Source organism: Bos mutus, chromosome 10, assembly GCF_027580195.1.
Source record: "Bos mutus isolate GX-2022 chromosome 10, NWIPB_WYAK_1.1, whole genome shotgun sequence".
NCBI lineage: Eukaryota > Metazoa > Chordata > Mammalia > Artiodactyla > Bovidae > Bos > Bos mutus.
The window spans coordinates 19,522,752-19,549,556 of NC_091626.1; the positions used below are offsets into that span (position 1 = coordinate 19,522,752).

General features: G+C 45.2%; 1 protein-coding gene across 2 annotated transcripts in view; it reads left to right on the forward strand.

The window, feature by feature from the left end:
• NEO1 (neogenin 1) overlaps positions 1 to 13,767 on the forward strand; it is a 237,205-nt gene extending 223,438 nt beyond the window's left edge. For both annotated transcript variants that reach the window (XM_070377403.1, XM_070377404.1), the window contains exons 25-29: positions 193 to 285; positions 4,298 to 4,456; positions 8,218 to 8,481; positions 10,370 to 10,506; positions 11,202 to 13,767. In XM_070377403.1, coding sequence (XP_070233504.1) covers positions 193 to 285; positions 4,298 to 4,456; positions 8,218 to 8,481; positions 10,370 to 10,506; positions 11,202 to 11,285 — 737 coding nt within the window. In that variant the 3' untranslated portion in view covers positions 11,286 to 13,767. The remainder of the gene's footprint in view (positions 1 to 192; positions 286 to 4,297; positions 4,457 to 8,217; positions 8,482 to 10,369; positions 10,507 to 11,201) is intronic.
• Positions 13,768 to 26,805: the final 13,038 nt, after the last annotated feature.

The window sequence follows — 26,805 nt, forward strand, 5'->3', positions numbered from 1 at the left end:
TTATTGACTCAGCAGGGGTTCCTGTAATGTGATGGTGCTCATTTTCCTCTTTATTTCACTTCCTGCGAAAACACCTTGTCCCTACTCTGTGTCTGTGAGTCCTGAATCTCCTTCACTTGAAATGTTTTACTGCTGAGGCTGCTCACTGGCCTAGATGCATGTTTGTAACCAACCTCCATATTTGATGTCTAGGGCATGAATCAGAGGACAGCATGTCTACACTGGCAGGAAGGCGGGGAATGAGACCAAAAATGATGATGCCCTTTGACTCCCAGCCACCCCAGCGTAAGTTAAAAGCTTCTCTTTTCCCAAGTGCTGCCAATTATCCAGTCATATTGGGGAACAGCTACAAATGATCTCTTTGACTTCACTTGATCCTAATGCAAAAATTGATCTACCAAAGCTTTGGCACCTTGAGAGAAGAAGAATCAAACGTTTGCCATATTTTGTGATTAGTGTTTATTCTTACTAGTAGCTTCTTTAATTTCAGTGTAAATAAACTGCAAGGCCAACTTCCACAAGTCTCCCAGGCATTAGGGAAGTAACCAGTCTCTTTAAAAGTAGATCAAGTCTCTTCAGGAGAGATGGGGCGTCATCGCTCTAGGCTGGGGCTAAGGATGGCCAGATGTCACAGTGTTCCTTAGGCTTCCCGATACATGATCAGTGTTGATAGGCATTGCAAAATATTTTTTAATCAATAGACTGTATATTTTAGAGGAGTTTGAGGTAGATAGCATGGAGTTTCTGTTTTTATAGCAATATTTTTCAACCTTGCTTGACCTGTGCCTCACTTTGATAAGCATAAAAGTTGCCCAGCCTCCTGCAGTATTTGAAACTCAAGTATATAATCATGATTAAAAACCAAAATGCAATGGGACAAACCAATTACGTTTTCCACTAGTGTTTCTTCTCCCTTGTTACTGTTTTCAAGATGAGGAAGCCTTTCAGATGAACTGGCACATTGGGGCTTCCAGCTGAGGGTCCTCTGAGCCATTCTAAAGAGATAAGCAGCCACCTGCCTACCAATACCAAATCCAAGTGTAAGAAACTATTTAATTTTGAAATTTGCTCTGGGCTGCACAGTAGGTCAGCAAACATTAATACTGTCAGTCATTGTGTTAGTTGCTCAGTCGTGTCCGACTCTTTGCAGCCCCACAGACTGTAGCCCGCCAAGCTTCTCTGTCCATGGGATTCTCCAGGCAAGGATACTGGAGTGCATTGCCATTCCCTTCTCCAGAGGATCTTCCTGACCCAGGGATCGAACCCTGGTCTCCTGCATTGCAGGCAGATTCTTCACCATTTGAGTGTCAGACCTAGATTTAAATCCTGAAAAATCACTTTTCAGTTTAACCTAAATGAACTTTGGAATTTTTTATTCATTTCTTAAAAGATGTCCCATTTCAGGACTGTCGGCCATGTCTGTCCACAAGTGACAGAGATTTTAAATAATCACAGATATCCTACACACAGAAGATGGCGCTGTAAACTTGGAAACCAGTGGGATCCCTGAGAACGTCCTGTCTGCACACACGCTGTCGCTCGCGCAAGAGTCTAAAAATCAGCCTTGGAAGACTGAAAGACTCATTTACTAATAGTTCATTTCTGCACAAAGTACTCTTTGCTTAGGGTCCATGATAAGAAGAGGGGCCTGTACTTGGATGTGTGCAAGGAAAACAGGTTTTCCTCTCCTCAGACATTCCCTGGACAAGGTCCCCAGGTTTAGCAATGTCCAAAAAGAATGAAAGTGTTAGTCACTCAGTCGTGTGCGACTGTCTGCAACCCCATGGACTGGAGTTTCCCAGGCTTCTCTGTCCATGGGATTTTCTAGGCAAGAATACTGGAGTGGGTTGCCATTTCCTTCTCCAGGGGATCTTCCCAACCCAGGAATTGAACCTGGGTCACCCACATTGAAGGCAGATTCTTCACCATCTGAGCCACCAGGGGAACCTCCAAAAAGAGTAGACTGGTTCATTCTAGTTACTTTTGATTTATAAGAAGATGGTAGCTTGACTAGTTGATTGTTTTATATAAGGCTTTAGTTCTTGCCTGAACTAGCTTATTTTTAAAACTTGTAAAATTTGACTACCCTATTCCTAGAGTTGTTACTTTTAAATATGTTACAGAGAAAAGATAAGCTGTACTAGTTGACAGCATTCCTGGTTTTTGTTTTTGTTTTTTTTTCCTTTTCTTTTTTTGGTGGTGGGAAGGAGTACGTATAAATATACAGTGGTATTTCATTTGTGCCCCAGCAGCTGAGTGAGTGGATTCTTTAATTCAAGAATCTGATACCAAGTGCCCAGATATACTTGGGATCGGGCTTGAGATATGCTTTTCCCCACATGGCTTCAGTCCTTTTTTACAAGCCAGGATTCCCTGGAGGCTGCATCCCCCATCCACCTACCGTGGCTATAAATGTCTGAGCATTGCTGGGATGGCTTAGTGGTGGTGGGATGAGGTTCCATCAAAGGCCTTGCACAGAAGCAGTGGATTCTGATTCAACTAATAGCTGATGCTTGCCAACTGTATTCCGGACAGGCACTGTCACATTCTTTTATTTATTTTTTGGTTTACTAAATTTGGAAAAACTGACAAAGCCTTAACAAAAATCAGCTTTGTTTTACTTTTGTGAGAGTCTCTATACCTAAAACACTTTCAAGTTGCACTTCCTGGGTAAAACGTCAGGCGTCTTTCCCCCCACCCTGGCCTTAATTGTGAAAAACACTGATTCTGAAACACCCCACTTCTGAAAACTTACTGTCTTCCCATGGAGGAGATGCTGACTGCCCAGCTGCCCTGAGACCTCTCCTCAGCCAGCTTTTACCACATTGTATCTTATTCCAGGGGCCCGCCTTCACTTTCTGGTCCCTGAGAGCAGGGAAAGCCCCTGATTAGTTTCCCAGGCCTTGAGGAGGGGAGAGGGTGGCCCTGCTCCAGGGTCCCTGGCTGGCTGTGCCACCTGCTTGCTTGAACGTGGTGAGGAGAATGCTGCAGAACAAAGGCCCTCTATTGTATTGCCTGGGATTTTCCTCACCTAAGTAATGTTGAGTGCCCCCCCCTGCTGCCAAAGATCAGGGAGACTCTTGGTGACCTGACATTTTAATAGAATCCAAGGGCTAACTGAGTTTTATCACAAAGTTTGTGAAGTCCTTGCTAAAGGGAAGGGGAGGGTGGGTGGGAAAGATCCCACTTGTTTCTGATCAACCCTACCTGTTTGCCTATTTCAAGAATCTAGAACTGGTTATCTTGATGGCGGGCTAGAGTTCATGGAGTCGCAAGAGTCAGACATGACTTAGCAATTACACCACCACCATCTTGATGTTAAACTTAGTGTTTCCACAGCTACTCTAAGGGAGTACCTAAGAAAAGTTTGTACCTCGGCTGTGCTTCTGATTTTGTTTTTCCATCTCTGGGATTGATAAGGAAGCTCATTAAAGAAGCACTTTGTATTCTTAGAAAGTTGTATGTGGAATATCTGTGTGAAAATGTGGATTCATTTGCTAAATGCAGCAAATTGAATTCCTTAGCCAGTGTGGGAAGGAAAGAGAGAATTTAGAAAAAAATCCATTTATATTTTAAAATGTGAGTAGATATGGCTAAGGTCCCAGACTGGAAGCAGGAAGAGATGGTGCCCTAGGCCTGTATTTCATGCTTCTACTACTAGATTGGACCTTAACAGTTCATTTCCATTTGCATTCCTTTTAAGATATGAAAACTGATTAAACAGCCACTTATTCATTCAGCCTAAATACCTATTTCATGCTTCACTCAGCAAGTAAGAAAAGACAGAATGAATTAGGAATATACTCTAAGGAAAAGGGACTTCTATCTTTATAAGCAGGAGAAAAAAAATTATAGATACCAAAACCATCATTTGTTGGCTTATGGGTTTATACTTTGTGACATATTCAAGTAGGTATTTTTAATAACTCATGTAATCCATGTTTACTGTAGAAGAATTGGAAAATAAAGATAAACCAAAAGAAATTAAAAAAAAAAATCTTCACCACTCTTCCCTACAAGATAATGTGTTAACATTTTAGTAAAAATTATCAGGCTTTTTTCTTTCTGTGTATATATAGAGACATATGCATAAGAGTGTGTTGATTTTTTTTAAAGACAAATGTAAAACCCACGGCTAATGGCCCAAACCCGTGGCTAATTGCCTAAGCTGCCACCGCAAAACCAGGGAATGGTGGAACTGCAGGGGCAGGGGGTGCGGGGTCACTGCTCTTGACTGTGACGTGTGTGTGTCCGTGCAAGCATGCTAAGCATTTCTCTGTCTTGTGTTCATTCACAGCTGTGATTAGTGCCCATCCCATCCATTCCCTCGATAACCCTCACCATCATTTCCACTCCAGCAGCCTCGCTTCTCCAGCTCGCAGTCATCTCTACCACCCGGGCAGCCCATGGCCCATTGGCACATCCATGTCCCTTTCAGACAGGGCCAGTTCCACAGGTGAGAGATGAGGATGGAGCGCCAGGTTGAAAGCATTCTGAAAGAGTCGGCAGGCTGCAAGGGGGAGGACCTGCCCCACTTAGAAGGATTTGGAGTTTTTGTCAGTGTTATCTGTCTATCATAACATTTCTGTTACTGACTCAAGTTTTTTTCTATAAAATTCACTTCATGTTTCTCCCAGAGTTTTAAGTACTCAGGGCAAGGTGTTGTTTTAGTAAGAAACATAACTGTAATCACACAGCCATGTCTTGTTCCATCAACTTGCATCTTAATTCCATCATATTTTCAGTTTGTTTAATCCTTCACTTTGAAAGGAAAATGTAATCTGGATGATTTTTAAACACTAGAGGTTGCCTTTGCCTAATGGTGGGAGAATTCTTAGGGCAACCGTAAGGTACTTCTAATGTGAGCTCTTAATTACGTATATCTGCCGGGAATCAAAGTAAGAGCAACAACCTGGGGGCAGCAGGGCCAGCTGCCACGCTGGAGTTATGCAGATTGTAAACCTCAGATTGCCTAGTGGAGTGAAATTTAAAAGGGCTCCCAAGCATAGATCATCTCTGAAAATAGATGGGACATTAGCCTAACAATCTGCAGTGTATGTAAAGATACACCGTTCTAGACCACCGTGTCTCAGTTTGAAAATCTTAAGAAACAGCTTTATCAGTTTTAAGGTGCTAAAAAAAAACGTCTCATATATACAGTTTACTCTTTTTCCATCATTTGAAACTTGAAACTTGTCTTTTAATAGTTACAGATGTTAGTAGTAGAGCTGAGTTTTGGTAGTTCTAGAAAATAAGGGAGTTTCATGTGAATCCCATTTTTTAAAAGAACTTCAAAACTTCATGCTTAGAAGCTTGGGTTGACAGTAACATCCCTTCCTCCTTTAAGTTTTGGTCAGTTATAAACATACGCAAAGCATCAGATGGAGATCCAAGCTTACTAAGACATGCCTGATAACTCCCAAAGTTACCTGCTCCCAAACTCTTACTTTGTTTGGAGAATGCTGCTTGAACTCATGTCTGAAATTGGCCTTTCCCTCCCTCCAGTCCAGGTGTGGGTTCCTGCCTTTAGGGAAAGACAGCCTGAGGGAGGCTGTATGGAGAACCAGACTCTGCCTCGCAGACATAATCTCAGAACAGACCAGAAACAGCCCTCCAGACCTGCTCTTAGAAAGAGGTTTTTGTGCCCTGACTATATTTCTCCATTTTTAAGGCAGAAAAATCTCCCCCACTGGGATATGAGCATACCTAAGTGCATGGCAGGGTCTTCCCAGTCAGGTCAGCCCCCTGCCTCCTCCCTCCTGGACGAGAAGGAGGTTGAAGTTTGGGCAGGAAGCATAGAGCTCCCACCCACCCCTCACCCAAAGGGTCAGTGTTGATACAAGTTTGGTTCTGTATGTATTTAGGCAGAAAGCAAAAAGAGGAGAAAGTAATGATTTCCTCCACTAAACGGTTCCTTGTTTTAATAACCAGAGGGGTTAAAAGCAGGTAAAACTAACAGAGCCTCTGAAGATGGATTTGAAATGTAGAGCAGGTGTCTAGAGTGACCAGAGCTCTGCTACTATCGTATTTCCCTGTGTCTCTAGACCCCAGTGTTGCAGAGCCCATCGTGGGCCGGGCCGTCCTTGCCTAGAGGGTGTTTTCTGTCTTTTCCTTGGACGTTTACTGTTGTCACTACCACCTGATGCAGAAAACACACTGTCCACGTGCCCAGGTACCCAGCCGCTGTGCACTTGGTGTCTTAGACAACTCGGAGAGATCAGTCAGGAGGTAGAAATTCTAGTTACAGCATTGTTTCCCTTGTGAGCCGGGGGTGTTGCGCAATTTCAGGGCGCACCCTGCACAGAGAATACAGCGTACCATGCCCTCTGGGGTTGCACTGCACTCTGCTCCGCGTAAGCAGGCCTCTTCTCCTTTTTCACCTTTCCTGCCATCTCTGGCCCTCGGAAGCTTATACGTCTAAGTAAGGCAGTCGAGGCAGCTGTGGTAGAGCTGTCCTAACATATCTGCCAGTACATGGTCAGGGCTAGAGCCTCGTGCTTTCTCTCTCCTCATCCTTGTTACCCTCACTAATCAGCTTCCACCCAGCCCAGGATCACACAGAGCAGGACCAGCAGCTCCCCAGGTGAGGTGACAGCTGACCTGAGCAGGCAAGAGAAATGAGACCTTCAGCGCAGCCCTGGAAAGGACAAGAAGTGACCTAGGCCTGGGAGGTTAAGATAGCCAGGCTTTCACCACTCGGGGAGGGTGTATGAGTCCCTTATTGCTGGAACCCAAGGCCAGATCTTTGAGTAGCACTCTTGACCACCATGGCCCATCTCCCGAGAGCCCAAGGGAACAGATTCATGGCTGCCTCAGCAACAAAGGCTGGGAGAGGTTGGATTTCAGCAGGTTGTTCATGGATTACTACTTAAAAGGGTTAATTTTCCTTGATAAGGTTGAGGACTCTAGGAGTCAAAGGAGGTCTTCCTTCAGGTTACCTGGTGTCCTCCAGGCCCCTCCTCAGGGTGCGGATGGTGGTCTGCACCAGCTCACACTGTGTGAAAAGCCTTCCTCTTGTGGTTGCCCTGGGAACTGGTGCTGCTTCTGCCCGTGCAGCATCGGGGCCGTGTGGACTGGGCTTGGAAGAGCAGGCAGTGTTCAGTGGATGGAGCCTGGGCTTGGGACTCGGGCCAGGATTCGGAATTCCGCCCATCAGGTCTGTGTCCTTGGGCCATGCTTAGGCTCCCAGCGTCTGATGTGTTACTATGAGGATTGAATGAGCTAATGAATAATAAAGCACTTAGTGTGGTGCCTAGCTCAGAGTAAGCACCTGGTAATCTACAAAGAAAAAAGTCTTATCAGTCATTCAAGCCCCGTGTTCAGCACTTTTTATTCATCTTCTTAATTAATCCTCAGTAAATTATGTGTTATTCTTCCTATTTTTGTAGGTGAAGAAACAGATTTGGTTACCGCCAAGTTGACTCAGCTCATAGGAAGAGATTAGGATTCAGGTCTATCTGACTCCAGAGCCAGTGCTTTTTGTACCCCAGCATGCTGCCTTCCAGAACAGCTCTGACGCCTCTTCACTTATTTTGAGATTTTTGTCATGTTTTTCCCGAGCTGCCCCTTCTTCAGGCTATTGTGCCCCTGTTTTTTCCTGTGGACGCCCAAACACCTCGTGGCATTATCTTAAAGCCTTCGGCAGACCTTTGGACTTTTTGGCTGTCCAGGCCTCACCTGAGCTGTGGGGCTCTGGCTCTGGGGAGGCTGCGCAGTTGCCAGCGCGCGTGCGGGGCCTGTGGCACGGCCTCTCCTGCAGGGACCACCAGGCCTCGGGGCAGAGCTGCTCCTTGTCAGGCACCCAGGAGGCCTTGGTGATGTGTTGTCTGAGAAAGGCTAGTCTCAGAGGCTGTCAGTCAGTGAATAAAATTTTAAATTTTCTTGTTTACATCTTAACAGACAACATATCAGGAACCTTTATGTGTGTTCCATAGTGAGTACTGAGAAGAGCTTTAAATCTGTAAAATTGTGACCACTTAGCTGTATGGGTGAAAAAAGTCCAGCATCTGGTGGACAGATTCTGGGGGGACTCTGAAATTAGACCATTCTTACTTAGCCTTGGCAGTGGTGCCAATCTGTGTTCCCTTGAACTAGCATTGACCCGAAGTGCTTTTTGAGCCAGTTTCAGGGGCCCTCAGAGGTAGGTAGCCAGAACCCCAGAATGTGCATACGTTCAGTGGTAAAATAAATGCTAACATTTAGACTTTCCTGCTGTAGAATCTGTTCGAAACACCCCCAGCACTGACACCATGCCAGCCTCCTCATCTCAAACATGCTGTACCGATCATCAGGATCCTGAAGGTGCTACCAGCTCTTCTTACTTGGCCAGCTCCCAAGAGGAAGATTCGGGCCAGAGTCTCCCTACAGCCCACGTTCGCCCTTCCCACCCACTGAAGAGCTTTGCTGTGCCGGCAATCCCACCCACCGGGCCTCCCACCTACGATCCAGCGTTGCCAAGCACACCGTTACTCTCCCAGCAAGGTGAGCAAGGAGAGCAGCATCGGAGGGGCCCCGTGGCTCTGGCTCAAGACACCAGTCGCCACGTCTTTGCAGAATAACAAAGCTCATGTCCTCCAAGCCTATCCTTATCCTCTCGGAGAGGATATGGGCTCCTCCTTTGGGAGCATACATAAACAAGAGAATAATTCAGCAGGAAGCAAAGGCTGACTTTCTGAAGTATGTTTTGTGTGCAGGACCCTTGGTGGTAGAATCCAGTGGCATGAGTATGAACAACCTATCTGGGCCTCCCAGAACTGCCTGCCTCCATAGGATTCCTGCCAGCTAGAGAAGGATTAGGGAGTTCAAGACTTGGAAGCAAGGAAAAAACCAAGGTTGCAGGAATAACCCTGCAGAAGGGTTGTTAACTCTTTGAGTTCACACAGCTCAACAAAGGTCCTCTCGCCTCAAAGGCATGCTTTCTGCCTCCTACTCTTTCACACAAATTTCTCTCTTATGATGATTTGTTTCAGAATAAGTCACTCGTTGTCAAGCTTTTGGTCTCAGGACCCTTTTTAACTCTTAAAAGCTACTGAAGCTGCAAAGGAACTTTTTCTTCACACGAGTTATACCTGTCATTATTCACTATGTTAGAAATCAAAACATTTTAAAACTATTGTATTCATATAAAAATAGCAATAAATCTGTCACGTTGAGGTAAATAACCTATTTTCATGAGAAATAACTTTCAAAATAAAAATATAGTGAGAAGAGTAGCAGCCTTACATTTTTGCAGATCTCTTTAGTTTCTAGCTTCATAGAAGACAGCCGGATTGTCATCACCTGCTTCTGCATTTAAACCAAGCAGTGTGTGGTTTTGGTCAAAGAAAGTCTGGCCTCACAGACATGTAGCTGGAAAGGAAAGATTATTTATATAAACTTTTCAGACTGCTGTGGGTATTCTTCTTTGACACTACAGCAAAACTCAGCAAACTGTGATTTTTTTATCGATTTCTTTGTCATGTGGAATCCAAAACCATATAATTATTTGTACTCTGTCCCCTAAATCCGTCTAGCCTGCACTTTAGTCTAAATATTGGGAAGCCCTCAAGATCATGGTAGCAGATACAAGTTTTTCAAAATTCTGATTTTTCACTTTAAACTTAAATTTTATCATTGGAAATAAATGCTGTCCATTGTCTTCCCTAAGGTGACTGACGGACTTCTTTCACTTTCTAGAAAATGTCTGCCAAATGCTCAAGTCTAAATAACCTGTTTGTGCGTTGGTCTTTCTTTGAACTATTAATAACATTGGTGTTTCGTAATGAAAGCAACAGTTCAGCTCACAACTCAATTACCAGTGCCTTTATTGCAGACAGCCATCATGCTTTGGTGTGCAGTAGTATTTTACCCGTATTTCCATTTTAGAATATTTAAAAGATGGGTAATCAATTTCATAACATAACTTTTTCTGCGTTAATTACACTGGCTCTTTTTTAAACTTGTCAAGTGTGTGTGTTCATGAATGACTTTACAACATGGTGCCAATACCTTCATTTGTGCTAAGGCTCCAGCAGTTTTTCCCACTATTGCTTTTGTACCATCAGTGGAAGGGCAAAATGTGTCTGGGTATCATTATGAAAGGAGTTTTGCCCTCCCAGACATTTTGCGAGGGGCCCTGGAACCTCTGCACTGTGAGAACCACTGGTCCAAGAGATGAGTTTTTAAAGCCAAGTGGAACATCTTCTCTGGCTCTTGGATGCCCTGCTCTCTCCCTCCTTCCATCCTGTTCCAGTCCCTTTTCAGAGCAGGAGCTCTGTGCTGGGTGTGTGTGCATCCCTCACCCTGAGCAGCATCTGGACCTCAGATACCTTTGTGAGGACCAGGGGAGCAGGCTCAGACACACCCCTGATGGTGCCCTTTCCCCCTGCAGCTCTGAATCATCACATCCACGCCGTGAAGACGGCCTCCATCGGGACTTTAGGAAGGAGCCGGCCTCCTATGCCAGTGGTGGTTCCCAGTGCCCCTGAAGTGCAGGAGACCACAAGGATGCTGGAAGACTCCGAGAGTGTGAGTTCCCGTGTTGGCCCAGAGTGTGGGGCAGGCTCGCTCATTCCACAGGCGAGCACTCATCTGCTCCCCTGAGCCTGGGCTGTGCCGCAGGCTCGATCTGCTTGGATTAGCTTATCACACCTGCCTCCCTTTCAATTCTGGCCTGTCTCTCTGATCCTCTTGTCTTGGTTTGAACTGTCCACATGTTCTTTTACCCCCCAGCCCCTGTTTATGATCTTTCCTGAGCAGGATGCTATAGAGGAAGTTGCCTGAGTGGTTGCTCTCAAAACAACATCAACAGAGTCTCTCCTTGATCTTTCACTCCCGCATTCCAATAAATATGCCCTACCTCTGCATTTCCTGGTACAGGACTCTCTCAGGAGGAGAGCTTGGGGCACAGAGATCAAGGGGTTGTACCAACTGTGTTGGCTCCAACAGAGACTAGAAGGGGCAAGCGGTGGGGCCTGTGAGGTCCTTGTGACCCTGGCAGCACAAGTTGGAGGAAAGGTATTTTGCGATGGAAAGAAATGCGTGCTTGCAGGCTTGGGCGCATCCTGCAGCCTCTGACTCTGCCGGGCTGGTAGGGGCGTGGGCAGTCCAGGCTGTCCAGCAGTTTTCTCACTCATCCCTCGACACTGTGACCTCTTTCTGTGGGCCCTGCTTCTGGACGGCTATTTGGATCGTGCCCAGTAACACTGTTCTCTTTTCCGTAGAGCTATGAACCAGATGAGCTGACCAAAGAGATGGCCCACCTGGAAGGACTGATGAAGGACCTAAACGCCATCACGACAGCATGACCACCTTGACCGGGACGTGACTCCCGGCCCGAGTCCAGAAGTCTTGGGACTTAGCCTTGAAATCAAGGAGTTGTACAGAGCACCAGAGGACAGCACTTGAGAACACGGAGTCAGCAGGCCGCCCGGCCAGTGCCCCGGCGTGGGGCTGGCTCCAGGCCTGGCCACCTGCCTTCTCCCAGTCAGCCTGGAAGACGCCCGTGTTGAGGCAGCTTCCCTTTGCCTGCCGATACCCTGCAGGACTGGGCACCATGGGCCAGAATGTTGTGTCCAGGGAAGAGGCAAGAAGTGCAACCTATGTTTGACTTGGTGGACAGGCCGTGTCTTCATGCTGCGACAGCATCGCCTTTATGGAGTGTAGACATTGGCATTTCTGTACAATTTTATTTGTGTTCTATTTTATTTTACCTTCAAAAGAAAAACACTATCAAAACCAAGGAAGTCCGTGGTGTTCTCCACAAGTGGTTGACATTTGACTACTTGTTTGAATTATGTATGGAAAGTCATTGACAGTGTGGGTTCTTCCAGGGGTTGGTTTGGTTTTTTTTGTTGTTGTTTTTGTTTTTATTTTTGATTCTGAGTCATTGCATCCTCTACCAGCTGTTAATCCATCACTTTGAAGGGGGGAGGAAATACTGCATTGCTGTTTGTAAGCTTTTTTATTATTTTTTTATAATTATTAAAGGCCTGACTTTCTCCTCTCATCACTGTGAGATTACAGATCTATCTGAATGAAATGTAACATTGAAAAGACTTGTTTGTTGGTTTCTGTGCAGTTTCAGTATTGGGGTGGGGGCGGGCTGGGAGGGTTGGGAATTGGAAATGGAGGGGCTGCTGAGATCCTGTGAATGTTTCAGTCATTGTACTTTCTTCCAGAAGCCTGCAGAGAACGGAAGCATCTTCTTTATTGTCCTGGCATGTCCATCTCTATTGTCACTAAGTTGCAACTGGAGTTTCATTTGGATCTAGTAAAAAAAAAAGTTCTTCTGTGCAATAGGTGGGTTCAAGGATGTAGCTGCCTGGTGTCTTGGTAATATCCTGATAATAACATCCACGCTGAGGAGTCAGACATCATATTACAGGAGTGATGGAGTTCAGGGCACAAGCCTGGCACATTCCTAGGAAATCAGAGAAGAGGATGGACCCCCTGTCCTGCTGTTAACCCTCTGACGTTGGGGAAGTCGGATGTTAAGGTGGGGATTTTGTTCCCACACAAGACTCCTTGCTTCTCCCTAGTTCCTGTCCTCGGTCAGTCCAGCCCTCGTTTCTATGTCTCAGAGCCCCTGTGGAGACGGCGTTAGCAAGAATGAAGCAGCACCAGTGAGGCTCGCAGTTCTTTCTGAACACTGTCCCATAAGTAGCAGGGGACCAGGAGAGCGCTCCCCCCCGCACCCTCCCAGCAGCTCAGCTAAGCCCCTGATTCCAAGAAGGCAGCAGGAGGTCTCTGAGGGGCTCTGGGAGGCCAGCCATACAAGAAACCTTTGGCTTTTACAGGTGGTTCTCGTGTGCTTCTTTAAAAGGAAAGAAGCTGAGTTTTTTTAATATATATTAAGAATATATTAAGAAAAAATACAGGACTGACCCTCAGGCATCTTCCCTGACTCCCCAGCAAATCCTAGAAGAGAGTGTGTAAGGCTGAGGGAGCTGTGTAAGGCAGATGGAGATGTAGCCAAGAACTAGCATCTTACTGGCTGGGACCAGCAGGGGGCGCTCAGCCTGCAGCAGGCAGGAGCCCCGCTTGCCTTTCTGCGCTGGTCATTTCCCCCGTTTAGGTCTCATGGCACACTGGCTCTTCTAGGAGATAAACTCTCTGTCTCTTAATTGGGGGCAGTGAAAAGAGCAGTGCGGGACCTCCTGCTGCCCTGCTAGCTGGTCATGGAGGATAGTGCCAGGCAGGATTCTGGAATGCAGTGCACTTCAGCTGATCCTGAGAAGAGCACTCTGGACACCAGGAGCGCGAGATTCCCCAGAAACTGTCTTACCTTTTGCCCAAAGAGACATGCTCGGTATTCGGGGCATTCCCTCCCATGAACCCTGATACTTCTGTTACCTCAGGGCCTTGGTACCTGCATACTGCCACAGAACTGGGGCGGGGGGAGGGACCTATTTTTAAATAACTGTTCAAAGTTGGGGGACTTTTTTAAAAGTAAGAAATAGGAAAGCTATTCTGTATTGCACCTTTTCACAATTTAATACATTTTCTTACATTTTCCTGTGATTTTTGAAATTAAACCATTGTGTGTCTTGTCATGTCCTAGTTGAGCTGCTGGCCAGCAGCTTCCTTCAGGAAGATCTGGAACGAACGTGTCTGTTGCCTTGTTGCCTGCTGGAGGGGGGCCTGGAGGGCTGCTGGGAACTAGTTTCTGTACACACTTGTTTGGCCTTTTCTGTAGTTGATGCTGTAAACTCTATGGCTTTTTGAAAAACAGTTTCATGTTTTTATTTAGTATTGGAAATCCAATACACTTTTTTTAATTCAATCAAACTGTGGTCTGGACAAAGAGTTATTTTCCTTTTTCCTTAGGGAAACAGAACTTGCGGGGGTGGGGAATCCCATTTCCCAGCCTCAAGCAGACACCATTGCCCTCGTCACCGTAAAGGCAGGAGTGCCAGAGGCACACAGGGTGGTGCAGCGGGGGAAGCGAGGTGGTGATCCAGGGGTCCACCAGCCCCGGAGATGAGTCCTGTTCCCACCCCCGATATTCCCCTGCAGGGACTGAGAGTCTGAGGGATTGAAGGCCACACCTGTCAGAAAGAGACAGGTGACCCCAGCAGGAAAACACAGCCATTCCTAAATGGTGTGTAGGCCATGTCCCTGATGTGGCAATGTCTGGGGAAGCAGCTTGGTTTGTGTTGGTGCACAGACTGGACCCACACCCAGCCTGGGCCTTCCTGACCCCACCCACACCTCACACCAGAGTGTGATGGCTGAGCCCTAGAGCAGGTGTCTGCAAGGAGCCCTGCCTGTCCTGGATGCCTCACATGCTGACTATGTTCACTGCATCTTAGCTTGGGCTGCTATGACAAAAATACCATAGACTTGGGAGGCTTACACACCAAACATTTATTTTCTCACAGTTCTGGAGGTTTGGAAGTTCAATATCAAGGAATGGGCAGACGGGGTGTCTGGTGAGGACCCGCCTCCTGGTTCGCATCTTCTCACTGTGTCTCACCTGGCAGAAGGGAGAGAGAGCTCTCCGGGGTCTCTTTTATTACTATAAGGGCACTAATCCCATCCTGGGCACCCACCCTCACAGCCTTATCACCTTCACATGTTGGGGATTAGGATTTCAACATGTGAATTTGGGGAGACACACACATTCAGTCTGTAGCACTGAAAGTTTTCTCACAGGGTGAGCGTCTGGGCTCAGGTGAGCACAGCAGCCACAGGCCCTGCCCTGCCTGGATGTGGAGGAGGGCGAGGGCTGGATATGGAGCCCAGCATCCCTATTCACTGCCCCTTTGGCTCTGGGATTCCATCTGCTCTGCAGCCGAGTGATCAGTAGGAAACCCGGATCCTATCACTCCCGTTAGCCGTGGAGTCAGAGCTCCCAGTGCCAGAGCCTGTGCCCGTCTGCCATAGCCCCCCAGTCCAGATAGCCTTGTGCACCCAGCGTCCGGCTGAGAGGAAGGCAGCCTGGGACACGCTTCTCAGTGTTTTCACACAGAACACCACTACTGCCTCGTTCGAACAGCCAGAGAAGCCGTCCGGGCCGTCCTCTGCATCCCTAGTTGGAGCTCTTGGCACATTTCATAGTGGTTTATCTGTCTTCAGTCTTTTCCCACTTGACTCAGTGGGGACAGAAGTTCTCACTCTTCTCCGAAGGCCTAATGCCAGAGGCAGATTCTAACATAGCAGATGCTTGTTGCCCAGGTGGATGGACAGACAGGCTCAGGAACTCAAGGCCTGGAGTGTGTGAGAAGGCTTCCCACATGTGCACCCCCTCCCTTAGAGGGACCCTTGTAGGTCCCTAGTGTTACTATTACCGGCCCTTTGGTATCCGGCAGTGAACTTCAATGGTAACAAAGACCTGTCTGCCTGGCACAGTCATAAGAAATGAAGCTGATGCCACAATGATGGACTGGGTGCTGGGAACTAAGAACTGGTTCTAAGACGAACACTGAACAGTGCTCTATATGAAGAAGAAATGCCCTCCTTTCCCAGTCCATCAGCTCCTCCTGAATTTAGCCACTTGCCGGTCAGGGGTGTGGAGCCATCAGGAAAGACGGTAACTGTGCTGAAAGTGTTAAGTCACTCAATCGTGTCCAAGTCTTTGCGATCCCATGAACCGTAGCCCACCAGGCTCCTCTGTCCATGGGATTCTCCAAGCAAGAATACTGGAGTGGCTTGCCATGCCCTCCTTCAAGGGATCTTCCGGAGCCACAGAGCACACCTGGATCTCCTGCATTGCAGGTGAATTCTTTACCATCTGAGCCCCAGGGGAGCCTCAGCCATCAAATTGATGGGGAGAGGACATGGGCAGGAATGGACAAGCAGGCCAGCCCTACCCCATACAAAGGATCTCGGTACCTTGGGTCTCCACAGGTGAGGGTGGGAAGGGGGAGACGTGGGAGAGAATAGTTCAAGGAAATAGTCCTTTACATTTTTCATAATCTTGTAAAAGTGTGTAATGTTGAAAAATGATACAACTACAATTACCCTCCAAGCACAGTGGATGATGTTCATCTCAAGACACTCTCTTACTTGACTGTGGATTAGAGAAATGAAAACATGGGCCTAGACTAAGCTCAAGATAGGAGCTCTTGCTGTGCTGTAGTGAGAAGAATTTGGAATTGCCTGAAATAATCGGGAGAGGGGAAGCAGCAGGTATATCAACAAGAAGATGAGAGAACGAGGGCCGGCGGGAGGATGCTTGCAGTGGGAAGGGGCTTCTCTTGAGGCACTCCAAAGAAGGTTTAGAAATGAGATCTGAGAGGGAATTCAATGTCGTGTGCTCACTGCACCTCCGTGACCTGAACCCCATCAACTCCCCTCGTCTTACATAACATCTTCCATGTGCACAGGCCTTGCACAAATTATTGACTTTCCCCCTTCCAAGGAAGGAGCATCTGAGTCACCACGGTGAGAGACCACGAGTGTGGCATGGTGAGTGAGGGTGACCAAACATGGGATTGGCATGAGCCAGAAGTGACCAAGAGAGTTTAAAACCCGAAAGTTCATGGAAATCAGGGGACACAGGAGAAGGCACGAGGCCTTTCCCAGGTCAAGAAATGAGAATCCCAGCCAGCCTTATCCAGGTTTGAAGAGGCAGACTGACCTCAGGAGGTGTCTGGGTTGCCACCGTTCTGCATTTCCACACCCTCCAACTCAGTGGCCTGGAGCAAAGCCCCATCACCCGTCCTGGTACACACAGGTGCCTGCCTCTCGTTACTGTCCCTGCCTTTTGTGGAGGTGATCTCCCCAAGGAGAATTCTGGGAGCCTTTCTAAACTCTCCCCTCAACATGCCAGCATGTGACTCATCAACCCCCACAGCTATCATAATGTCCCCAAACAGCTTCTTTGTCATCCACTGTGCAAATGCCTCCTCGACCCATCCCCCCACCTCAGCCTCACTGGCAGTCCAGCCTCCACAAAAGGATTTGATTTTTCTAACATCTGGCCTCCCTCCCCTGCTCAACATCATGCGGTGGCTCCCCTGTCACCTGCCCTGCAAAATAGAATCCGGTGTGGCCCTGCTGCCTCTTGGCTTTTGTTTGCCCCTTAGTCTGCTTTTGACCCAAATTTGGCCCTAGCAATACCGAGCAATTTGCACTTACAGAATAAACCCTGGTGTCTGACCTCTGTACTGTTCCCTTTGCTCAAACTGTCTCCCTAACCCCTACCTACCCTCACTGCTGGCTTTCTCTGCCTCATAAATTTCTATTTATTTTTAAACACCCAGCCTAACCATTCAGTCCCCTGATGGTTCTTGTGCCTGGTCTCCGTCTCTACCAATACACTGTGAACTCCTTCAGGAAAACAGGCCTGCGTTTGTATCCTCCCTTCCATCGCCTAGCACATTAGAGGTGTTCACTTGATGAACTTGCCTCGTGAGGAAGATGGACTTGCAGTCACTGTGGGCCAGTGCTGGGGTAATTGGACAAAATCCTAATTATGCTGGAGAGGATATATTCAGAAAGGTTTTGGAGCAGAGGTAAGGCTGAGCTGAGTTTAGGAATTAATGAGGCTTTCTGTCTGGAGGGAGGAGGCGGCCAATGCAGAGCTGGGAATCTAACCTGCTCCACATGGCCATGAGATACCTTGAGGATCCAGCCATCCTGCATGGCACTGGGACTTCTAGGACCGTATGGGGCTCCTGGCACTAGATAAAGTGCTGGGAGCCCTGGATATGGTTAACACGTGGAGCTAGTGCTCTGCTCCCCAAAGCCCTGAACACTGCAAGGGCTGTGTTGAGCTGGGTTTGGTGGGGTCAATCCTAGTGAGTTAAGAATAAGGTGAGTTTTTTCCGTAAACTCAAACCCCGGGGTCTAACAGAGAATTCTGGGCAGCTTCCTGTAAGAGGACATAAAGAGCTGGGATCTATTCTTGAAGGCAAAATGATGGATCACGCTCAAGAAAACCAGCTGATGAGCATTCCAGACCAACACACAGGAGGGAAACTGGAACTGAAACCAAAGAGATCTCAGTGTGGGTAGGTAGTATGAGAAAAGGAATTTTATGGGCCAGTCAGAAAAGCCCTCCTCCCTGGAGAAGCTGGGAATCATTCCTGGTTTCACGAGTGTTTCCTAATGAAAGCACTACGTGGCTTTTTGCAGGGCTCTGAAGGGCTCCAGTCCTTGATGTCTCTCTCAGCACAGAAAGAATTCAGTGAGAGGCGAAGTGATAGATAAGAAGTGATTTATTAGAACAGGGTCCTTGAGAGGCTTACAAGTGGGTGGGCAAGCATTATGGGCTAGAGTTTTGTAATCAAAGGAAAAGTGGGGAGATGGAAAAGACCATCTTCTTCCTTATTCTTGAGTAGACGCCTTGCTTCCATCATCATCTCCTCCTCCAGGTGAGACAGGGGAGTTTTCTTGTTCCTAAATGGTCAAACAAGAACTGTCATGGCACTACGGGAAAATTATTTCAGGTCTTAGTACAAGGAGGGTCTTTCACTTTGAAATGTCCCTCTCCCATAAATTATTGTTTTTTATGTGTGCAGAGAGCATGTCCTAAGGGTCATTAACTTGCTGAGCTCTCTGGGCAGGATGTGGGTCTCAGCCACCATTGTTTTATTGAGTTGGGGCGTGTCTCAGGCTTCTGTGGTATGGTTTTGCTGCTTAGCAGGCCTGCTTGGTTTTGTGGTCAAGCAAACCTGTTTTCTTGAGTGATCATTAACTTACAGGGATCTCCCAAATCCCCCTAACGTTCCCTGTCTAGCCACACTTCTAATGGGATTTCTGAGCTATTTGGTTCCGACTCTGTCCCTATTACAGGGACCAACTACAGGTGAGGCAGTGAGCATGGAATGAGTACGACCATCTCTGCTGGTGTGTTCACAGTCTGGAGGAGGACTCAGACATGGAACGGACAGAAGCTACCGTCCAGGATGAATAGTGCTAAGAGGCCTGACCATGTGATCTGGCAAGGCCAGGAAGGAGCTTCCAACCCGGACTACAGCATCTGCCAGATACCGAGGAAGTACCACTGAGGACGGTGAGAATGGTGGGGGATGCACTGGAGAGAGGAAATGCTGTTTCTTCCAGCACTGCTCATACTAGATCTGGAAACTGGCTAAATAACAACACTGCTAAGGTGCTTCAGTCGTGTCCAGCCCTTTGCGACCCCATGGACTGTAGCCCACCAGGCTCCTCTGTCCCTGGGGTTCTCCAGGCAAGAATACTGCAGTGGGTTACCATTCCCTTCTCCAGGGCATCTTCCCGACCCAGGGATCGAATCCACATCTCTTAAGTCTCCTGCATTGGCAATGGGGTTCTTTACCACTAGCGCCATCTGTGAAGTCCAAATAACAACAGAGAAACTTGTGAATTATTTGTTCAAAAGAAAGTAAGAGATTTCCCTAACAGAGGACCCGAAACCTGAACACAAGTGTCAAACAGAAAGAGGAACTGGTGCTTCCCTAAGGAAAAGCCAAATAAACAGGAATGTGGAAGCAGGGAGAGGAGCACTGGGAGCTGGGAGCCAAAGCCTGTCAGGAAAGGAGACCAAGAAAGTCTGACTGGCACCACTGTATTTTTAAAAAATAGGTGAAATTTCTCATCTCCCTTAAGAATTTGTTGAAGATTATTGTGTCAGTATTCATAAGGGATATCAGTCTGTAGTTTTCTTCTTTTGTAATTTTTTTTAATCTGGTTTTGGTATCCGTGTAATACTGGCTTCCTAGAGTAAGGAAGGAGAAGGCAATGGCACCCCACTCCAGTACTCTTGCCTGGAAAATCCCATGGATGGAGGAGCCTGGTAGGCTGCAGTCCATGGGATCTCAAAGAGTCGGAGACGACTGAGCGACTTCACTTTCCACTTTTCACTTTCATGCATTGGAGAAGGAAATGGCAACCCACTCCAGTGTTCTTGCCTGGAGAATCCCAGGGACAGGGAAGCCTGGTGGGCTGCCGTCTATGGGGTCGCACAGAGTCGGACACGACTGAAGCGACTTAGCAGCAGAGTAAGGAAAGTGCTCCCTCCTCTCTACTTTTTGGGAGTTTGTGAAGGATTGGTGTCCATGGTTCTAAACGTTTGGTGGAATTCACCAGTGAGGCCATCTGATCCTGGGCTTTTCATTATGAGAAGTGTTATTCCTATTTGTATCTCTCCACTTACGATAGGTCTATTCAGATTCCCTATTTCTTCTTCATTCACTTTTGGTAGTTTGTGTGTTTCTAAGAATTTGTCCATTTTACCTAGGTTATCTGACTTTTCAGCATACTATTGTTCATAGGGTTCCCTTATGTCCCTTTTCATTTCTTAAAAGTTGGTGGTATCATCCCATCTTTCATTCCTGTTAGTATTGGATTGGCCAGAAAGTTCATTTGGGTTTTTCCATAAGATGTAATGGAAAAATCTAAATGAACTTTTTGGACAACCTAATATATCTGTCTCCGCGTCTGTCTCTCTCTTTCTCCTTTCTTTTTTGGCAGTAAATCTCTCTCTCTCTTTAAACTTTCAAGCAGCAGGTTTATTTTATTAGATAAAGAATTAACAGAGTTGGGACTTCCCTGGTGGTCCAGTGGGTAGGACTCTGTGCTTCCAATGCAAGGGGTTCAAGTTCGATCCCTGGTTGGGGAATTAGGACCCCCTATGCCTTGGTGCAACCAAAAAAAAAAGAATTAACAGAGTTAATTTGATGCCCCTCAAATGAGGTAATGCTGCAACATTTGCATATGAAAACTTTCCTTCAAACACTTATTCAGATTTGTTATGGCTTGTCAGATCAAAGAAACTTAAATTTCAAGTTTGTTCACATAAATCAAAAATTTGTTACTTTGGGAAGTAATTTGTTAATTTGGGAAGTTTCAAAATGGCAGTGAAACTGAGCAGGATGCTATGGGGCCCTTCCCAGGACAGACACCTCTCCCTCCCATAGTTTTAACTCCTCTCTGAAGTGCCTGATTATGGTATCTGATGTACAATTCCTGAGTTGTTTCATAGATGTCAAAACCCCCACCAAATGGAAGAAATTAACTACTTGATGACCAAATACTCCATGTGCACCTCCTGGCACTGAAGGACTGGTGATGTTCACCCCATGACACTGCCCTGTTACATTACCATCAACCAGGCAGAGAACTGTCATGAGGCTGGATGGCATCACCAACTCGATGGACGTGAGTTTGAGTGAACTCCGGGAGATGGTAATGGACAGGGAGGCCTGGCGTGCTGCAATTCATGGGGTCGCCAAGAGTCGGACACGACTGAGCAACTGAACTGAACTGAACTGATCACATACCCTGGGACACCAAACGCTTTGCTCAAAGCCATCAGGGAGTTTGGGCTTTTTGAGCACTGATGTCCTGGACTCCTGTAAGGCACTTTACAATAAATGCTACACTTTCCTTCACCACAACCTGGTGTCTGTAGATTGGCTTTACTGTGCCCTGTGAGCAAGGGGATCCAGGTTTTGGTTCAGTAACAGCAGTTCTATCCCAGAGTCATAATTACCAGGGGAAAAAATGTTCTCTAAGTAAGAGTTCTGACAGCTCTGTAATACCACGTCCATCCTTTTATACAAAAGAATGTGCATTTTGCAAAGAGAGTTCGTATTTCTATGACATCATTTTTGAAAAATGTTCTCAATTGCCTTACTGTCTCCAACAGGGTCAGTGATCAAATTGTTAAAATTTGTTAGTTTTGTTCATCTTGTCAAAGAACCAACTTTTGATTTTGCCAATTTTCTGATTGTCTATTCTCGATTGCATTTATTTCTTCTTTGATGTTTATGACTTCCTTCCTGCCACCTGCTTTGTTTAGTTTGCTCTTTTCCTTAGTTTCTTATGTTACTGATCTAAGATCTTTAGAGAGCTGCTGCTGCTGCTGCTGCTGCTGCTAAGTTGCTTCAGTCGTGTCCGACTCTGTGCGACCCCATGGACTGCAGCCCACCAGGCTCCTCCGTACATGGGATTTTCCAGGCAAGAGTCCTGGAGTAGGGTGCCATTGCCTTCTCCGTTAGATAGCAGTAGGCTCCTATAAATTTCTCTCAGAGTACTGCTTTTGCTATACCCCATAAGTTTTGGTATGTTGTGTTTTTGTTTCTATTCATCTTAATTTACTTTCTAATGTTTTTTGTGCTTTCTTCTTTGATCCACTGGTTCAGTAAAAATGCATTAATTTCCATATATTTGCAAATTTTCCAAAATTCCTTATGTTATTGATTTCTAAAACCATTGTATGATGGTCAAAGAACATATGTCATACGATTACAATCCTTTTAAATTTCTTGAGACTTGTTTTGTGACTTAACACAGAGTCTATCTTGGAGAATATTTCATGTGCACTTGAAAAGAATATGAATTTTGCTGTTGTTAAGTAGAGGGTTCTAGATGCCCTGATTATATTGCTCAAATTTTCCACTTCCTTGCTGATATTCTATCCTGTTCATCTATCCATTATTGAAAATGGGCATGACGTCTATAGCTATTACTGTTGCACTGTCTATCCCTTCCTTTCATTATGTCAAGTTTGCTTCATGAATTTTGGGGTTCTGCTGTTAGGTGCATATATGTTTAAATAGTTAATTGTTCCTGACAGATTGCTCCTTTTATCATTTTTTGATCCTTTTATCACTTTAAAGTAGACTTCATCTTTAGCAACAATTTTGTCTCAAAAAGAAGCCCATAAAATATATAATGCCTGTGTGCATTCTAAGTCACCTCAGTCGTGTCCAGCTATCTGAGACCCCATGGACTGTAGCCCACCAGGCTTCTCTGTCCATGGGATTCTCCAGGCAAGAATACTGGAGAGGGTTGCTATGGCCACCTCCAGGGGATCTTCCTGACCCAGGGATGGAACCCACGTCTCTTACATCTCTTGCATTGACAGGCAGGTTCTTTACCACTAGCGCCACCTGCTGTTAAGTCGCTTCAGTCATGTCCGATTCTCTGTGACCCCATAGACGGCAGCCCACCAGGCTCCCCCATCCCTGGGATTCTCCAGGCAAGAACACTGGAGTGGGTTGCCATTTCCTTCTCCAGCGCATGAAAGTGAAAAGTGAAAGTGAAGTCGCTCAGTCGTGTCCAACTCTTAGCGACCCCATGGACGGCAGCCCACCAGGCTCCTCCATCCATGGGATTTTCCAGGCAAGAGTACTGGAGTGGGGTACCGTTGCCTTCTCCGGCGCCACCTAGGAAGCCCAAAATATATATGTTAAATAATATAATATCAACAAGTAGTATTCTATATTATTAATATTATATTAATGGCTATTAGTAATATATAAATTATATATTAAAGCTATGTAATATAATTTTGAGAGAGGTATATCTCAAAATGATATCGTTTTTTAAAATCCATCCTGCCAATTTCTTCCTTTCAAGTACTTGATCTATTTACATTTTATGTTAATTACTGATAAGGTAGTATTTACACTTGCAGTTTTGTTATTTGTTTTCTATGTCTTCAATTTTTTTTCTTTTTTTTAAATTTTTTTTTAACTTTACAATATTGTATTGGTTTTGCCATATATCAAAATGAATCCGCCACAGGTATACATGTGTTCCCCATCCTGAACCCTCCTCCCTCCTCCCTCCCTGTACCATCCCTCTGGGTCGTCCCAGTGCACCAGCCCCAAGCACCCAGTATCGTGCATCGAACCTGGACTGGCGACTCGTTTCATATATGATATTATACATGTTTCAATGCCATTCTCCCAAATCATCCCACCCTCTCCCTCTCCCACAGCGTCCAAAAGACTGTTCTATACATCAGTGTCTCTTTTGCTGTCTCGTATACAGGGTTATTGTTACCATCTTTCTAAATTCCATATATATGCATTAGTATACTGTATTTGGTGTTTTTCTTTCTGGCTTACTTCACTCTGTATAATAGGCTCCAGTTTCATCCACCTTATTAGAACTGATTCAAATTTATTCTTTTTAATGGCTGAGTAATACTCCATTGTGTATATGTACCACAGCTTTCTTATCCATTCATCTGCTGATGGACATCTAGGTTGCTTCCATGTCCTGGCTATTGTAAACAGTGCTTCGATGAACATTGGGGTACACGTGTCTCTTTCAATTCTGGTTTCCTCGGTGTGTATGCCCAGCAGTGGGATTGCTGGGTTTTTGTCCCTCTGTTACTTTGTTACTGTCCTTTGTGTTGTGTCCATTTTTCCGTGTACCATTTTAATGCCCTTGTCAAAAGGCACAAATTATAAAAGAAAAATTTGATGAGTTGAACATCCTCAAAGTTAAAAATACTTACTCTTTGAAAGACATGGTTGAGGAAATGGCAAGGTAAACCATAAACTGAGAGAAAATATTTGCAAAATATACATCTTATAAAGGACTTGTCTCCTGAATATATTATTTATAATTTAATAATAAGAAACAAATGACTCAAACAAATGAATAAAGATTTGAACACTTTATCAAAGAACCCATATAGATAGCAAATAAACACTCAAAAAGATGCTCAGCATCTTTAGTCATTATGGCAATGGAAATTTAAACCAGGAGTTAATATAACGCACTGTCTTGAATGGTAGAAATAAAAGACACGATCAAATATTGCAAAGATCTGCGGTACCTGGAACTCTGATTCAGTTGCTGGTGGGAATACAAAGGAGTATTCCAACCTCAGAAAATAATCTAGTGGTGTCTGATCAAGTTAAATCTATACTCACCAAATGACTCAACAGTGCCACTCAGGAAAAATGAAAATCCAGGCTCACATGAAGACTTGATCATGAATGTTCATAGGAGCTTTATTCTTAGTAGCCCAACTGGAAACAGCCCAATTGCTCACCAGTGGGTGAAGGAATAACAAATCCTGGCATATTCAGCCAGGGACACTTGCTCCACAGAACATAGAACAAAATGGACAGGACTTAAAGGCTTTTGACTAAAGGAAAGAAATTAGACACAAGGGCTGACACACTTCGTGGTTCCATTTATATGAAATTCTACCTATATTTTGCCAGAAAGGCAAAACTTTAGTGATAGAAAGCAGATTGCCAGGAGCCAGGAGCAGGAGGCTGACTTCAGAGAGGTGGAGGAGGATCTGCAGGTGTGAGCGAAATGTTGATTATCCTCATTATCAAGGTGGTTCTAGGACTGGGAAAATGTGTCAAAACTCAGTGAACTGTGCACTGAAAATTGGTGAATTTTGTTATCTATAAATCATATCTCAATTTAAAAAATAGATACAATTAGCAATAGCAACAAAAATTAAAGGTATTAGGAATAAAACTAGCCAAATGCACAAACCTTCATGAAGAAAACTGGAAAGCCATGTGAAGACTTGGCAGAGACAGTTAATGCCCAGTAAATACTCCACTTGCCCGCCCACATTGAGCAGCCTCCTTTGCCGTTACTTTGGGGCCAGGATGAGAAGGAGTGAGGTGTGTCACTGCCGGAGACTGCCGGAGAAGAGTCGTTCAGAATCCGTGGTCTCTTCCAGGTCTCTCTTCTCCTTCCACATGATCTTGGAGACCATGGGTTCCAGCTGCTGTCAGTAAGGAGAGTGGCTGCCTGGCCTGCTGGGGACTTAACCTGAGCTGGAATAAATCTTCACTGTGTTAAACCATTGAAAGATTGGGGTTTTTCTGTTGGGGTCATTAGTGCTAATTGTCCTAATACAAAAGAAACAGTAAAGAAGACCCAAATGTGGGTCTCATTTATCCATAGAAATACAAATTTTAATAATAATGTTCATGTAATTTCAAAGCAGAAGTCCACTGAGTTCTTCATGCATCTTAACAAACTGTACAAAGTATATGATATCACAGAGACTAGAGTAGCCAAGACATTGTTTAAGAAGGAGGTGAGAGCACAGGCTCTACTAAGATCTACACACTCTATAAAGCTACAGTAACTAAGATGGTTGGAACAGGATGGACGAGCTAATGTTACTGAATAGAGAGCTTTGACATAAACCCAGATGTGACATATAAGTGACATTTAAATTAGTAGCAACAATTGGTTGTCTGTATAAGACAAAAATGAAATCAAACTGTGTCCTGACATCATACCCAAAGTCTGGGTCAGTTAGGTTAAGTAAATGTGAAAAGCAACACTTCACAGTTTAAAAATTAACACAGAATATATTTATAACAACAGAGTACAATAGGTTTCTTAAACCAACAAAGAAGGCACTAAGGAAGTACTAGACTTTTTGAAAAAATATTGCTAATATTGATCTCATTAAAATGTAAAATTTCTGTTCACCAAAGAACACTGAGAAAAGAAAGAAAGAAAATATAAGCCATATACTGGAAGAAGATATTTATAACACATACAATGAACAAATATATGTATGTATGTAAAACTCTTATGACTCAACAAAAGACAATAGGAAATCAGGAAAAATACATGAAAAAATATTGCTCAGAAGAGGAAACAAATGGCAAATGAATATTCAAAAAAATGCCAACCTTACTGGTAATTAGGGACTTGCACACTAAAACACAACTGGATGTCACTAGATTGGGAAAAATAAGAAAGTCTGATGATTGCAATCATTAGCAAGAATGTGGATTAAGAGTAACTCATACCCTGCAGGTGGGAGTGTACATTGTTAGAACTAGTTAAAACCGCTTGGCATTATCTCGTAAAGTGAAGGTTAAGTCCCCCTATGACTCAGTTCTTCCTCTCCCAGATGCAGAGCCTAGAGATGCTTTGACATATCTGTATCAGGAGCCACAAATAAGAACATTTGTAGCAACAGTGTTGGTAATAGAGAGAACTGGAAATGACTGAAATATCTGTCTCCAGAAGAACACATATGTCTATGGTGACATATTCAGATACTGGAACGCTATACAGTGGTGAAGGTGAGTGAACTATGCTCCGGGCATCAACAAGATCTCAAAATTACAATACTGAATGGAAAAAAAAAGCAAATTACTA